At 36.3% G+C, this 16129-nt stretch overlaps 1 protein-coding gene across 5 annotated transcripts in view; it reads right to left on the bottom strand.

Annotated features, from left to right (window-relative positions):
* The window catches only part of CSMD3 (CUB and Sushi multiple domains 3), a 593532-nt gene that overhangs the window by 238431 nt on the left and 338972 nt on the right, over positions 1 to 16129 (bottom strand). For all 5 annotated transcript variants that reach the window (XM_064706591.1, XM_064706593.1, XM_064706594.1 and 2 more), the window contains 4 exons: positions 15875 to 16069; positions 11522 to 11660; positions 6598 to 6785; positions 3937 to 4125 (listed from right to left, as the gene is read on the bottom strand). In XM_064706591.1, the coding sequence (XP_064562661.1) occupies positions 3937 to 4125; positions 6598 to 6785; positions 11522 to 11660; positions 15875 to 16069 (711 nt within the window). The remainder of the gene's footprint in view (positions 1 to 3936; positions 4126 to 6597; positions 6786 to 11521; positions 11661 to 15874; positions 16070 to 16129) is intronic.

Genomic DNA, 16129 nt, shown 5'->3' with positions numbered 1-16129 from the left:
CCTCAACAGTGCACCGCCGACAGTACCGAACGAATCGAGATGCTGTGATCCCATCCATAAGATGATCCGAGAGCTGGAGAGCCAAGGGGTGGTCAGCAAGACCCACTCACCCTTCAACAGCCCCATCTGGCCTGTGAGAAAATCTGAAGGAGAATGGAGATTGACTGTGGACTATCGTGCATTGAATGAAGTGACCCCACCCCTGAGCGCTGCTGTGCCGGACATGCTGGAACTCCAGTACGAGCTGGAGTCCAAGGCAGCAAGGTGGTACGCCACTATAGACATTGCCAATGCATTTTTCTCCATTCCTCTGGCAGCAGAATGCAGGCCTCAGTTTGCTTTCACCTGGAGAGGCGTGCAGTACACCTGGAACCGATTGCCCCAGGGGTGGAAGCACAGCCCCACCATCTGCCATGGACTGATCCAGGCTGCACTGGAAAAGGGTGAGGCTCCAGAACATCTGCAATATATTGATGACATCATTGTGTGGGGGAAGACAGCAGCAGAGGTGTTTGAGAAAGGGGAGAAAATTATCCAGATTCTCCTAAAAGCTGGCTTCGCCATCAAGAAGAACAAAGTCAAGGGACCTGCTCAAGAGATTCAGTTTCTGGGAGTGAAGTGGCAAGATGGACGGCGTCAGATTCCCACCGATGTCATCAACAAGATCACAGCAATGTCTCCACCCACCAATAAGAAAGAGACACAAGCTTTCCTAGGCGCCATAGGTTTTTGGAGGATGCATATTCCCGAATACAGTCAGATCGTGAGCCCTCTCTACCTGGTCACCCGTAAGAAGAACACTTTCCACTGGGGCCCTGAGCAGCAACAAGCCTTTGCACAGATCAAGCAGGAGATTGCTCATGCAGTAGCCCTTGGCCCAGTCAGGACAGGACCAGAGGTGAAGAACGTGCTCTACTCTGCAGCCGGGAACCATGGCTTGTCCTGGAGCCTTTGGCAGAAGGTGCCTGAGGAGACTCGGGGTCGACCATTGGGATTTTGGAGTCGAAGCTACAGAGGGTCTGAAGCCAACTATACTCCAACAGAGAAAGAAATCCTGGCTGCCTATGAAGGAGTCCAGGCTGCTTCGGAGGTAATAGGCACTGAAGCACAACTCCTCCTGGCACCCCGACTACCCGTGCTGGGGTGGATGTTCAAAGGCAAGGTTCCTTCCACTCACCATGCCACCAGTGCTACATGGAGCAAGTGGATTGCTCTCATCACTCAGCGCACCCATATAGGTAAACTGAATCGCCCTGGGATTTTGGAGGTCATTACAAATTGGCCCGAAGGTGAAAACTTTGGTCTCTCTGATGAAGGGGAACAAGAAGAGACACGAGCTGAAGAAGCTCCACCATACAACCAACTGCCAGCAGAAGATACACAATACGCTCTCTTTACTGATGGGTCGTGCCGCATTGTGGGAATGAACCGGAAGTGGAAAGCAGCTGTATGGAGCCCCACACGGCAGGTGGCAGAGGCCACTGAAGGAGAAGGTGGATCAAGCCAACTTGCTGAACTCAAAGCTGTTCAACTGGCCCTGGACATTGCTGAGAGAGAGAAGTGGCCAAAGCTCTACCTTTATACTGATTCATGGATGGTAGCCAATGCTCTGTGGGGATGGCTGGAGAGGTGGAAAAAGGCTAACTGGCAACGTAGAGGAAAGCCAATTTGGGCTGCTGAAGAGTGGAAAGACATTGCTACCAGGGTAGGGAGGCTGCCTGTGAAGGTCCGCCATGTAGATGCCCATGTACCCAAGAGTAGAGCTAATGAGGAGCACCAAAACAATGATCAGGTAGACCAAGCCGCAAAGATAGGGGTGTCCAAAATAGACCTAGATTGGGAACATAAGGGAGAGTTATTCCTAGCTCGATGGGCCCATGATGCTTCAGGCCACCAGGGCAGAGATGCCACCTATAAGTGGGCACGAGACCGAGGGGTGGATCTAAACATGGACAGTATTTCACAGGTTATCCATGACTGTGAGACGTGTGCTGCCATCAAGCAGGCCAAGCAGGTGAAGCCCTCTGGTACGGTGGGCGGTGGTCCAAGTACAAGTATGGGGAGGCCTGGCAGATTGACTACATCACACTGCCCCAGACACGCCAGGGCAAGCGCTACGTGCTGACCATGGTGGAGGCCACCACTGGATGGCTGGAAACCTACCCTGTGTCTCATGCTACAGCCCGGAACACCATCCTGGGCCTGGAAAAGCAAGTTCTGTGGAGACATGGCACCCCTGAGAGGATTGAGTCAGACAATGGGACTCATTTCAAGAACAGCCTTGTCAACACCTGGCTAGGGAGCATGGCATTGAGTGGGTGTACCATATCCCCTACCATGCACCAGCTGCAGGCAAAGTGGAGAGGTACAATGGACTGTTAAAAACCACATTGAAAGCATTAGGTGGGGGATCTTTCAAGAACTGGGATCAGCATCTGGCAAAAGCCACCTGGTTAGTTAACACCCGAGGCTCTACTAACCGAGTCGGCCCTGCCCAATCTGAGCCTTTGCAGAGAGTAGATGGAGACAAAGTCCCAGTGGTACATGTCAGAGGTTTATTAGGGAAGACTGTGTGGATCAATTCTGCCTCGAGTACAGACAAACCCATTCGTGGGGTTGTCTTTGCTCAGGGACTAGGTTGCACGTGGTGGATAATGCAAAAAGATGGAAGAACACAATGTGTACCTCAGGGAGACCTGATTGTTGCATAAAACCTGTATAAATATCACTGTTTCCTGAATGTTATTACCATTGTCTGTGTATAGTTGTATAATGGATGTATCATGTATGTACTTGTAGAGTTAGAATTTATATTAGTTTTAGTAGTAAGCAGACGATATGGGGATAAGGGGTGGAATGTCCTGGGTTGACTATATGATGCTTTTATCCCCAATCGTCTCATTCTGTTTATGTTGAATAATAATAAGTTTTGTACCTTTAAGAGTGTTACAGAGAGTGAAGGGGGAGAGAGAAGAAGCGCGCAGTTTGTTTTTCAGACACTGCACTCCACTCCTCCACATTCCTGCTCCTGACTGTGTTGTCTGCAGACAGACAGCGGGACAGAGAGCTCTTCTTTTGCTTTTTAGTTAGTGTTAGCTAGCTGAGGCAAAGAAGTTCCCTGGACTGTTTTTTCCCTTTTTCTTTGGACCTCTTGGAACTGCTCTGGACTGAACACCCAGGAGAGCACCGGCAGCTGCAGCTGTGGCCCACCGGGCCGACCCTGGCCTGCGACAATTCCAGCACTGAGAGACTGATCAGAGACTGAGTGAGCTGCTGCTTGAACCCGGGTTTTCTCAGTTTGTCATCTCTTTTAGAGTGGCAAGGGGTCTCATTGTTTTGATACTGTTTTGGTCGTATTGTTTAATAAACAGGGGGTTTTTTTTCCACCTTTCTCCAAGGAGGTATTTTTTCTTTCCTCCCGGACCAGTTGAGGGGGGAGGGGCCGATTGAATCTGCTTTTCCCACCGGAGCTCCTTTGGGGGATTCTTCCCCAAACTTGCTCTAAACTTGGACAGAGTGATCATCATGAAACAGGAGAAAAAGAAGTTTCTGAGTCAGGTGCAAATGAATTTAATTTCATGGGTTTTACGTCAGCAATCTCTGTCCATAGATGGATATCCAAACACAAATGTTTTTAAGCTGTAATTAGTGCTTTAAAACCAGATAGGCAGAAAGTTTGCAATCAGTTAGCTCACAGTTACATAAATTCAGATAGATATACCTTCAGTAATCTGCAGGATTAAATAACTATATATCATTCTCCGTTTCATATGTCTTATCACAGAGATATATGGCATTTATTTCCTCTAATTACTCTTTTACTTTCCTAAAAATATAGGTTTTACAGGCTCTGGCATTTAAATCATTTTGACTAATAATAGTCTAGCAAAACTTGTATAAGTTAAAGTACTCTGTATAAAATCTGTTCATCCTTACCATCACAAGTTGGGAGTGGGTGACTCCACCAGTGATTTTTTTCACATAGTAAAGGCTCCTCATGACTGAGCCTATAACCTGGATCACAACTAAATGAGACAGTAGAACCTATAGAGAAGTCATGTCCATAACGCCGTCCATGCACTGGTATGCCAGGATCCAAGCAAGAGTAAGTATTAACAGTTACACCTAGATTAGAAAAAATTAAAAAAAAAAAAAGGAAAAGAAAATAATTAAACAAAGGACCTATAGATTTTTTAAAATTAATTTAAGTAATTGGTTGTGATGGTTGTGCAGTGAAGGCTTCATTATCTCACAATTACAGTGAATTATCTTTCCACTATTCCTTTTATATATATATATATATATCAGTGTTACCACTAACTATAGATCTACTATAGTTACTACCACTATAGATCACAGTTTGAATCCTGCCATTGTTGCAGAGAAAAATAAGAAAAATATCCCATAATTTACAGGATATTATTTTGCTCCTGTCTTAGTAACATTAAATGATTTTGTACCTGATGCTGATATTAAAAAGCTTTGATGATCACTCAAAATTTTGATTTTCAGCCTTTATTTTTTCCTGGAGAAAATTTGCTGGCATAGCTGAAATTGGTTACATTTCTTCTGATATTTATATTTTAAATATTTACATAGATCAATTATTTACATAAATCATACTCATACCTAATGTTATTTGATATATGAGACATTGAGAAGATAAAGAATAGCAGAAAAGAATAAAGAGAAGTTGACTTGTTAAGGGATTTCAATGTGTGCTAAAAAATTAAGCCTTTTAGGTTATTTCCCAGTGAGAAGTTAATATACAAAGCTTATATAAAGAAGTCCATTATAAAACAGTAACGAAAAAACCTCAACCCTCTACAGATAGTACTGAAATTAGTAAATTACTAGAAGTATTCAGTGCAAAAATTTTTAATGCATGTTATTCCTTTTATTCCTACATAGAAGTCATAAAAAGTCTTTCATTACAAAGACATTCATTGTGGAAAGATATAATTAGCATAAAAGTTATGAACATATAAAAGAAATAAAAATCTTTCAATACATTATTTGAAGGGAGAAGAACTGATGAATAGGAGACCACTGATCATTATTATTCGTGTTTCCAAAAAGGAAAGCAGAATTGGATTGTACTGGATAATGCAAAATAAGAAACCAGTAAGAATTAAGCAAAAATAAAATGAATACTAGACTTCTGTCTATAAACAGAGGCTATTAAACAGAAAATACTGAAAACTGTTTATTTTGTGTACCAGGGGTAAGAATATACATTTTCCATGCTCTCTGATAGTATAAATTTAGCCTTTTTTCTCCAGTAGTGTAGAGAACTGTGGGGTGTGGATCACTTTTACAAAAAAGAGGATTTTATAATGAAATTCAAGAATTTATTTATAAAGAAATTTCAGGTTTTCTTTCCAACTTTATTTAATTGAAACTGTTTATTATTTGTAATAAGTGCAGATTTTCTTTTTTTGCTGTTCACATTCCCAAAGTATAATTTCTACCATTTAACATTATTCAGTCTTTCTAGGAATTTAGTGTCTTGGTGAGCAATCTTAATCTAGTGTTCCTGATGTGTTAGGATAGCCTTCTTTCAAACTTCTGCATAGATGAAAACTAACAAAATCATCACTTTTTCATAATGCAGAAGATTATACAAATAGACATTTGTGGGTGAATGCTAGTAATAATTTTGGTATAATACAATTTTTTTTTTCCAATAAAAAGCCTGAATTTAGCATTCACTGGAGTTCAAATCAATCCAAATTTTATCTGGCAATATCTCCCCTATGCGTGTTAGTTTTAGTACCCTTATAGCGGCCAGGAATAGTGAAAATTGCAAAAAATAATGATAAAAATTAAAAACATCTGGAAATTTTTGGTAATAACTCCAAGTAGAAGTACAAGCAATGTGCCAATAACATTTACAAAGCAAATAAGATAGCTATTACAGTAAAATATTATTTCTCATATAAATAGAAATTATTACAACAGAAGTTATATTTAGAAAGACAAAATGTAAATTGAATTATAGTATTCCAACATAGGAATTTTAATAATCAATGAAGTATGAAATCTTACAGATACTTTCTGCAACATAGCTTATATGACTAAAATAAGGACAAAAGAGTATTTTTATGTCAGAAAAAAAAATCATATATGCAAGTTTTTAGAATCCTAAAAATCCATAATCAACCAATTCCATTTCTTGATTTTCAGGTCATTACAAAAACTGCATTTTCCCCTATGTTCAGTAAGAGCTGCAGATACATCAACCAGAACACTAATTCAATTTTTTTCTTAGTTTTTCATAATCTTCATGATCTCATTCCATTTTGCACACACAAAAATGCATTATATAAAATTTAAGAATATTAAGACATAAAAGCAGCCTCCAGAAGAAAGGCATTTACTTCTTATTCTCATCTTTTGATTCTTAATGCACAGAGCAGTACATCAGTGACATTAAATATAAATAAAACTAGTGGTCATCTCTTTTGCACTTTATCATTACTAAATCTTTCTCAGATTGGGAAATAACAGGAATTTAGCCAATATGAAGTCTGTACGTGACTAGGGTAAGCATTGACGGGGAGGGGAGATCAAATAATACAACATAGAGGTACTTACTTTCATAATGAATTTTGAATCCATTGTTAGAACGACTGTTATCAGTTGTGAAGAGAAGATACATGAAATTGCTACTGCTAAACAGAAACTGTGGGACCTGTGTACCATTGTAAGAACCCAGAAGTGGAGATAATAGGTTTGGTCCATCATGAACTTCCAAAACATCATAATTCAGTTCAGTCTGAAATCTGGAATTGTGGAAACACACAGGGGCACAGATTTAAGAGACAGTTAAAGCAAATTCAATAAACACATATTTTTTAAACTATGCACCTTTCCTGAAAATATTTTTTCTCCACATATCTACTTTTCAATACCATTGCATTAATATTAATTATCCTATACAATTTATGAATTAATAAAATTTCAAGTTAGTTCCTTCGAAAGATAAGAAATAAATTTAAACTCCTTGAGCTGGTTTGTATGGCAGGAAACAAAAGCTAAAACCAGTATGTTAATAAATATGAACAATTAAAAGTTCATATGCTATTTTATAATATTATTATAAATCCTTTTGAGTAATTAATTAAATTTTTAGAGGGCATATTGATGCATTTGGCAAAAATATCAAAGTACTTTGTATCATCAAGGGCTCATACTCTTGAGTTCCTACTTTACAATCATCTATAAGCAGGGATAGAAATATTTGACTCTTGACTCCAGTGGCTTTCTGCCAGCTGAGACTCAGTCCAAAGTAGCGACAGAAGTTATTTGAAGAAAAACCCACAACTAAAAATCCTTTTTAGAAAGCACTAAATACAGTGTGTGTGTCTCCCTGTCAAGGAAAGCTGAGTGTGATAGTGCTGCTAGATATCTCCTTGCCTGTCTTCTTTTAGATGGTATCAGCAATTCTAAACACCTGTTTGGTGTTTTGACAGTGGCTTATCTCTTTCTTGCTATGACAGACTTTAAATCAATCATAATGCTTTATAATGGACTCTGGTGGATTACTGAAAAACCTTTCCAGAATTAAAAAGCAACAATTAACAGCAGGATCTTACAATGATCCTTAGATAGTCTTAATTCTCGCTTTGATTGACTTAGACACCTAATTTAGCTAGGTGAAATCCATTCAAAGAACTGTGTGAGTAAAGCCAGTGTACTGAGGAACTCGTTATTTCAGTATTTATGTCCCATGAGTGTGAGCCTAAAGATCTAAAGGAGTCTGGCAAAAGACAAGAAGACAAATTAAACCCACAAAACATGTATTTTCTTTTATTGATGTTCTGCTCCCACTAAATAATGTATAAAAGAGCACAGAACTAAAGTGCTAAGGAGTTACAGAAATGAAGTGGGATAATCCTAGAAGCAGGAAAACTGAAAATTTTGGGCTTTGTTAGCTCCCCCAGTAACTTGCAATGACATCCTGCTGAAAAGCTACTAGGCAATAACTTGCTCTTTCCAATATTTTCTTTTTTTTTGTCTTTTTTCCAGCAATCCATACAACACAGGAGAAATCTTGGAAACAGATAATTTAGTCTTGCTCAACTTTCTTAGCACCTGTATCAAAAGCATACTTGAGACAGAAGGTGTTAAAAGCCATGGATCTGATAAATGTAATGCAACTAAAGTCAAGTAAAAATTAAGTTGAATCTCCAAAGACATAAAGGAAATTCTCTCAAAACTACTTAGACTATATCACCACAAATATCAGAAAAAATATGAAGATGAAGAAAATAAAAAATTACCCATTAAAAAATGTAAGAACTATTTTTAAGTGAGATGAACTGGAACAAATTTGAAGAAGGCATTATGTTCAATGCTTTTGCTTGGTCATTTAGCTCAAAAACTGAAAAAATTTCATTTATAAATCTCATGCTTACATCAGTTTTTCCTTCAATATCTTTTCCCTTGATGCTTAATATATCTGCTATATTTACATACTTTTTTTCCCTCAATGTAACAAAACAGTAGGGGCTTTTAGGAAACTGGATAAGAAATACCCTAAGCTCGTGCAAGACCCTTCCAATGTTCTTTGCTACTTAGTTGATCATTATTGTTAAATTACCCTGAATGACTTAATTGCTATGTCACGTCTAATCTTATGAAGGGCTCACAAGAAGACAGGAGTAAAAAAAGTTTTAACACAGGAGATCCCATATACACTTTTTAGGAGACATTATTTGAATAGATAAAGGTGCCTGAATATTTATAACACACATCTTTGTTTCTAAGAGACATCCTTATCAACTCATTGCAGTGTCAGGATTTCCTGCTGCACAGTAAATACTCAATAGACAAACGTGACTAGTACCCCAATCAGTAGTTTGCTATCAGCATCTCTCACATTTAAATACTCATAATTAGGCTTCATGATAAACACTTCATTACAATCAAGAATGGCATTGCCATTCCTCACTTCTGCCATTTCAATTGAGCCTAAAAAGATTCTGATTTATAACAAAATATCAACAGATCATCTATCTTAGATAATTCCTTGTAGAACAGGAATAAACATTTTAAAAAATACATGCACAATCATATAAAAATATGTGAAAAAGTTTTATTTTTTGCATGCCAAAAGCACAAAATTTATAGTCATTTTTATTTGATTTGTCTGTAGATCTTCTTTTCTCATGTCTATCTCCTTGGCACAGGAATGGTTTAGCATACAGTCATGGAATGCAGTACCTCACTCCTATCCAATGTGGTAAGAGAGAAGATATAGGAAGGTAGGAAGATTAAAAGGAAACTACTCTGTGAGTGGGGAACTTAGAAAATCCAAAAATTATTTAAAGGTATAGATATGTACAATAAATATTTATCGCTGACCAAGAAATTCAAAATTTTTCAAACATCCACACTTATTGTGGAAATACTGGTATTTGCACCAATAAAGGTTATAAGAGTATGTGTGTTTCTCAGAAAAAAAGTAAAAAGGCAAAGAAATAGGAAAAATATGAGGGATTTTTTAATCATATAGGAAAGTCATTTGGCTATAGTTTTAAAACTGTGTATTTCAACAAAATATCCTTTTCTCTTAAGAAAGTGCAGCTGAAAATTTGCAAGCAGAAGCAGCAGAACAAGGGTAGCCAAGACAGACAAGAATGAGCCTTTAAAAAGCTAATGCATAAATTACTCAGAAGGCAAATTTAAACTATGTGGAAAATACTAATGTCTAAGTAAATAACATAACAGCAGTTAACAAAATGTTTTCTTTCATTACACTATAAAGTTTTATTCCATCATTAAATTTATGAAAAACTTTTTCTTTGCATCCAGACACATAGCTATATATATCTAAGTGCATCTGTGTGAACATACATAGATGTATTTTTAAGTGTACTTCTGCACAGAGATACATAAGAGTACACATTTATCTGCATGTGGGGCCTCTCTGGATTGCTGCATCTGAGCAATATGCGTACCAGACCAATTCTGACAAGTGACAAGAGTGTCAAAAATGAGCAGCAAAGGGAAAAAAGTGTCATAAAGAGGATAGACGCTTTCTCTGTGATCCAAAGAGACCACATCTTGTTCTTTTTTGATCTTTATTACAAGAGTAATAGAGGTTGTGCAATTTTATGACAAGGCATTAACGTATTACAAACAAAAACTGTATGCAAGAGAGTGTCAGATTTAGTAAAACTCAGGTGCAAAGAAAGAAAATGCAGCTGGCATTGTATTTTGCAAATAGAAAGGCAAATGCTTTTTACTTTGAAATGATGTTCCATATGAAATATGTAGTTTAAATGAATTACTGAATTAAAAATCAACTATTTGAAATTATAATTTTCTTTTCAAAAACTTAACAGAAGTTTCAGCAGGAGGGAGTTATTCAATTTTTTATTGTAATCTAATTGGCAAAAAATTTGGTAAATCATAATTTTAAGTGATTTTGGAAGATTAGCTTTCATGTTATAGTAAGGATAGAAAATAAGTAAAGTGTACTTATTACATGTCCTTTGATTGTTTATATTTTCCCATGTATATTTTATTATAGAGTAAGCTATAGTAGGAAAAAAAAAGGTTTGAAAAATCTTATCACAGTGACAAATTTTATTAAGAGAATACGAAATTCATCCCTTGCTAAAAAAGCCTTTCCTTTTATATTATATTAATATGAAGATATACCTTCTTTTAAGTCAAGTGTGAGCAGGCCTAGTCAAAACATGCTGTATAAATATAAACTGAAAAGTACTTGTATGATATTTGTACACTATAGTTTTGATCATCAATGGCACTTTTTTACTGGGTTTTCATCTAAATTTTTTAATATCTACAATTAAAAAACACCTAAAACATAAGAAGAATATCATTCTTTATTGCATTTTTTTCTTGTTTTCTGATAAAGAGTTCACATTAAATGCCAACATCTTTCTACCAAGAGAAATGTAAGGTGCTTCAGCACATTTCAGTCTTTTGAATAAGGAAGGGACCTTAGTAACAGACATCAGTCTAGGAAAAGTGGAATGCTGCAGTAATTAGAGGACACTGGAACTCCATCCTGAGAGCACACAATCCTTTCACAACAATAGTTCAGCTGATATGGTAATTAAATATTCAGAGTAGGGGAAATTATGACTGTATTTAATTTAGTTTTCACAGCTGATTCAGATTTTCAGAGTTGACAATTATGTGATTTTGAAAGAAAAAAAAAAGAACTTAGCAATTATAATTCATCATAGCAATATAGTCAAAAGAAATGAAACATGCTAATATTTGAAACAGGCATTTTTTATTGGGCTAGACAGGTTTAAATATGGGTAAGAGGGTAGAAATTTCAAAACCTTTTCAGCACATCAAAGTAGAAATACACTGAAGATAATATCTGTGCTCTTAAGAAGTTTCCAAAAGTCCTATGTGATAATAAAAAATTGCTTGTTTTTAGAGATAATGCAAATTAATGTTATGATAAAGCTAATAACTCCCGTTTCCTGGTAAAAACTGGAAAATATGAAGTAAGAAAAACATTAGCCAAGACCTTTCGAATGTAATTTTGATAGAGTGTCCAGGTTCAGCTTCTATCACCCACTCACAATTCAAGGAATCTTTATAATACCCTGGCCAGCCTGGAGAGAGGATTACTCCACTTGGAGATGAAAAATGCCCACCACATGGAGCTAAAAATGAAACAAAGAGAAGCGTAAATAGTACAGATTTATTAAGTGCAATATTTACCAACTTCAATATAGGACAATTAGAATGAACAAATATTGAAAATCCAGTTGCAGGAAGATGCAGTTGCTTCAAAGCTGACAGGCACTGTCAGGGGTGTTCAGAATTAGATGGAGATAACTGAATTAAGACCTTAAATAGATGAAATAAACTGCTCAATTATTCTGAAAAAGGCTTTTTCCCTTCTGTGTTCTTATGTGTATAATACATTTTCTGCATTAAAGAACATAAAGAAAACACAATCTCTACAAAATATCATTATTTTTGCTTTTAATTGTGAGCAGAGAGTCTTGAAAAACTTGCTGAAGTTTCAGCTGAGTTTAAATCAGTGAACTGTTACTTTAAATTTGACATCATGGAATCTGCTGTTATACCACATATGTTTTGCTTGGCATGTTAGCAGTACAAATTCCTCATTCATGAAAAAGACATACCTACCATTCTTCTTACCATACTTACCATTAGTTGATATTTTTTAATTGGAAAAATATATATAAATATTGCAATATATACTTCTGCAAGCAGTACTCATGTAGAGGGGAAAGATCACCTGCTTCAGCCTTCTCAAGGGTTTGCCTTATCCATCCCAGGACACCACTGACCCTCTTTGCATCAAGGACACAAGTTTAACCTGGTGTCCATGAGGACACCCAGGGCCTTTGCCATTTAGACAGAGAGCAGAAGCATGTTACTTTGTAGGAAGAGAAGGCTGCACCATAGAGTTTCATAACACCATGGTTCCAGTGGCCTTTATGAATGTATGGCTACTCAGAAAAAACAAAAAAAAAAAAAAAAACCCCAAAAAACCCCAAAAATCTATGTCACAGTGTCCCAGCTAACGATGCATATCACGGTATATCACAAAGAAGCTGGAAAGCTATTACAGGTACCGTTGACAAGCTAGAGCCTCTACTAAAAATAGTGTAAAATACACAACATTTTCTAACAAAATCATGGCTATTTATTCCATTTCTGTTTGTGGTTTTTCACCCAGCAGAGCCTGAAAAAAGTTTTGGTTGCTCATTTTGACAAAGTAGAACACTACATATCATTGTCTGTATTATTCTGAACTTCTTCATTACAGAAAAATAGATTAATTTTGTTCTCTTTGACAAAGCTTCAAGTTGAAGACCATGAATTATTACACATTTGTCTGATCTTCATTTTTCTCAGGAGAATACCAAGGCCCTATATTTAAATAACAAATTGCTGTAAACAGGTTTGTTTTGGTTTCTTTTATTTCTTTTTTAGGATATAATGCTCCATCTTTCCATCCTGTGTAGGGAAAAGAAAAGGTTTCTAGAAGTTACAGAGTTCAGAATTCAGTATGTTGCAAACAATCTAAATATGCAGATGCATGCCTCTTTTTTTACTCAGTGATAGATTTAACGTGGGCGTTTCTCACCTTTTATCTTAGAGTCGTTTTTTCATACTACCCTCAGTAAACAGTATCAGTCAAACAATAAGTTATTTAAACTCATATTTACCTCAACAATCAGAAGGTTAACTCTGGAACATTCATAATCTCTATATTTTATTGTACATAAGCAGTTTGAAATATTCATTATATACATAGAGCCTACAAACAACAAAATATATTGACAAAATAGGAATCAGATGGCCTTATTCTGATCCAGTACACTCCATATTTACAATAGTGTTATTAAACTTGTACAAAGTTCCATATTCTCACCAAATTTTCATTACACAAATTGCATTTAGAATATGGAAAAAGCTCCAAACCTCTATTACAAAAATATTCCTATGAATAGTGTATGAAAAGTAAGGCACACTGTAAGATTGCCTAAATTTGGAATGATTTCTCGATTTTATTTAGGAGAGTTTTGCTGTCGGTTTTCCTTAAAGAAAATGTTTCTTATCTGTCCTCTGATTGTGGCTCTTGCAGATAAATATCAAATGGATTTTTTTTGTTTGACTTTCACCATTACATGCTGATTTCCTAAACCCAGGAGTACTTCCCCTCAGAATAGCTGAGCTACTGCGCTTATCTTAAAAAGCCTTGTTTTTTTGAAAATAAAACTCTCCAGTCATCGTGCCAAAGGATTGTTTCCCTAACCTTTTTCACACTGATTTTAATCCCCTCTTCATTCCTACAGTCCTGTTTGATGGTTGTCTGACAGGTTCATACACAGTGTTCATGTGTTCAAAATGAAACTCTAGAAATATAACACAAATAGAGATGGTCATCAAGCAGAATCTCTTTATCAAACACAGGCCTATGTCAAATAGTAAAGAACAATTTCAGTCTGATCTAAGAATTCTCACAAAGGCATTTGTATTTATTTCTTTGTATAGCAAGGTGCATGGGTCAAAACAGGAAATTTTCCTACATGAGCAGAAAAAAAGCATTTAGGATAACAGGCTATTCACAGAAACACTAAACATCTTGTAGACTCATAGTTTTAGAAATGTTTTTTTGAAGAGCTTATCACTACTGCTACAGAATGGATATTAAGCCCTACAAGTTTTATGCAGGAAGACCAAGGTTAGAGCTTCAGCATGGGTACAACAGCACAATATTAGAACAGATTATGGGAAAATCCTCCACATAACCCTCACATAGGAAAGATGAAAGGCATGAGGACAGGAATCCCAGACTCAAATTCAACAGGGAGCAGCAAAATCAGGATCTCTTCACTAAAAAAAGAAGCCAAGAACCAGGGATGCTCACTTGTGCACATGCACACACACACACACACGGAGTTAGTGCCTTCACAGACATATCCAATTCCACCTGAGAAAGGTGAATAGCACTGGTTTTGTTACAGGAAAGGGATTGGTGACAACAAAGTGGTTGTCTGAGCTGAAACAGAATCCTGGGCTGTGGGCAGGGCTGGGAGGAAGTCCCAGCAGAGGCTAGCCAGGATTGCCCTGAAAAATTAGTATGTTGAGCCTGTTAATCTGCAGCAGATTAATAAATAGCTCCTTCTTGTATACTGTAATTTCTGACAATTCTCAACTGTAAGGAAAACTGCACAGCAGTCACATTCCTAGCCAGTATATGGAGCTTATGCCTTCGACTTGATATATAAGACAATGAAATTATCAGGTATATGTAGAGTTTATATCAAACAGCTTATATCAAACATTTCTCTGTTTTACAGACAAATGTGTACACAGTAAATAAAACTTCTGAACACCCCAACAGACCAAATTAAATTGTCAATTTAAAAATATTTTATTTGCCTTCCAATTTTATTATAAATTTTAAAATATATCTAATTCTACAGCTGATAAAAACCATCTAATTCAAATATACCTGTGTCTCAAACTTTAGGATTCCAAAATATTTTCCACTCAGAGTCTCAGACCACCTGTGAATCATATTATCATTGTGGATGACATTGGACTGACATTTAAAATTATTCCCAGTAATTTAAGATTTAAATGTAACATTGAAAATGCAATCTTATCCTTTATTAGCAATGTTGTACAGATCCATGCACCTTATAATAAAGAAAAGGTATTATGAGTTATCCTGTCTAGTGAAACTGACACACCTTATATTATATCTGTGAAACAATAATCATTCATCACAGAAAGTAAACATGGCTGCAAAGCATATTGAAAGCAGGTGCACTAATGTATTAAAATTGTTCAAATTTTGTCAGGAAGGCAGTTACATAGTGAAAATAAGAACTAAACTTTTGTTTAAAGTAAAAGCCAACAAACCAGAGATTATATTATAACTATCTTTAGGTTTTGTTTTTTTTTAATTATTACAAACAGCTGAATTAATTTTTCCCCGTTAAGTACAAAAATCATATAATGTAGACAAGTAATGAAGCAAAGATTATATTTTAGTGTCAGTTAGTATAAACAAGTCAAAAGAAATATGTATAACAGTATGATTTTAGGTTGCTATGTATGGAAGTACGTAATTTCTATAAAAAAGAGAAATCAATTGCTAAGAGAGTCTTCCCCAGCCTAGAGTCACTGCAACAGATAGGTAAAACATCTTAAACAGTTTTAAATACCATAGCCAGAAGAGATCAACATCTTCATTCCAATCTAATACTATATCAGCTATAACAGAAGCTTTGTGCTATTCATTTGCAAAAATCTCAACTTCATTTGGTGGCAATTGGAAATGCATTACATCAAGTTCTCCTGATTTAGAAAGAAATATTATACATACCTCCACACTTAGGAATAGGTCCACTCCACATTACTTTTCCATCCACTAGCATACAAGTAATTGTTTCAGTTCCTTGTGTTTTAATAAATCCTTCTTCACATATAACTGAAATTGAGCTCCCCAGCTGAAAGTTATCACCAAAACGCCGAGCATTGATTGGCACTCCAGGATCTGGGCACTCATTATGTCCAAATGCTTTTTAAGGGGAAAAAAAGAAAAGTGGTAGAGGACATAGAACTCTATGAAGGAAGATGA

The sequence above is a fragment of the Zonotrichia leucophrys genome, chromosome 2, assembly GCF_028769735.1.
Source record: "Zonotrichia leucophrys gambelii isolate GWCS_2022_RI chromosome 2, RI_Zleu_2.0, whole genome shotgun sequence".
NCBI lineage: Eukaryota > Metazoa > Chordata > Aves > Passeriformes > Passerellidae > Zonotrichia > Zonotrichia leucophrys.
This window is presented reverse-complemented; position numbering and strand designations above follow the sequence as displayed.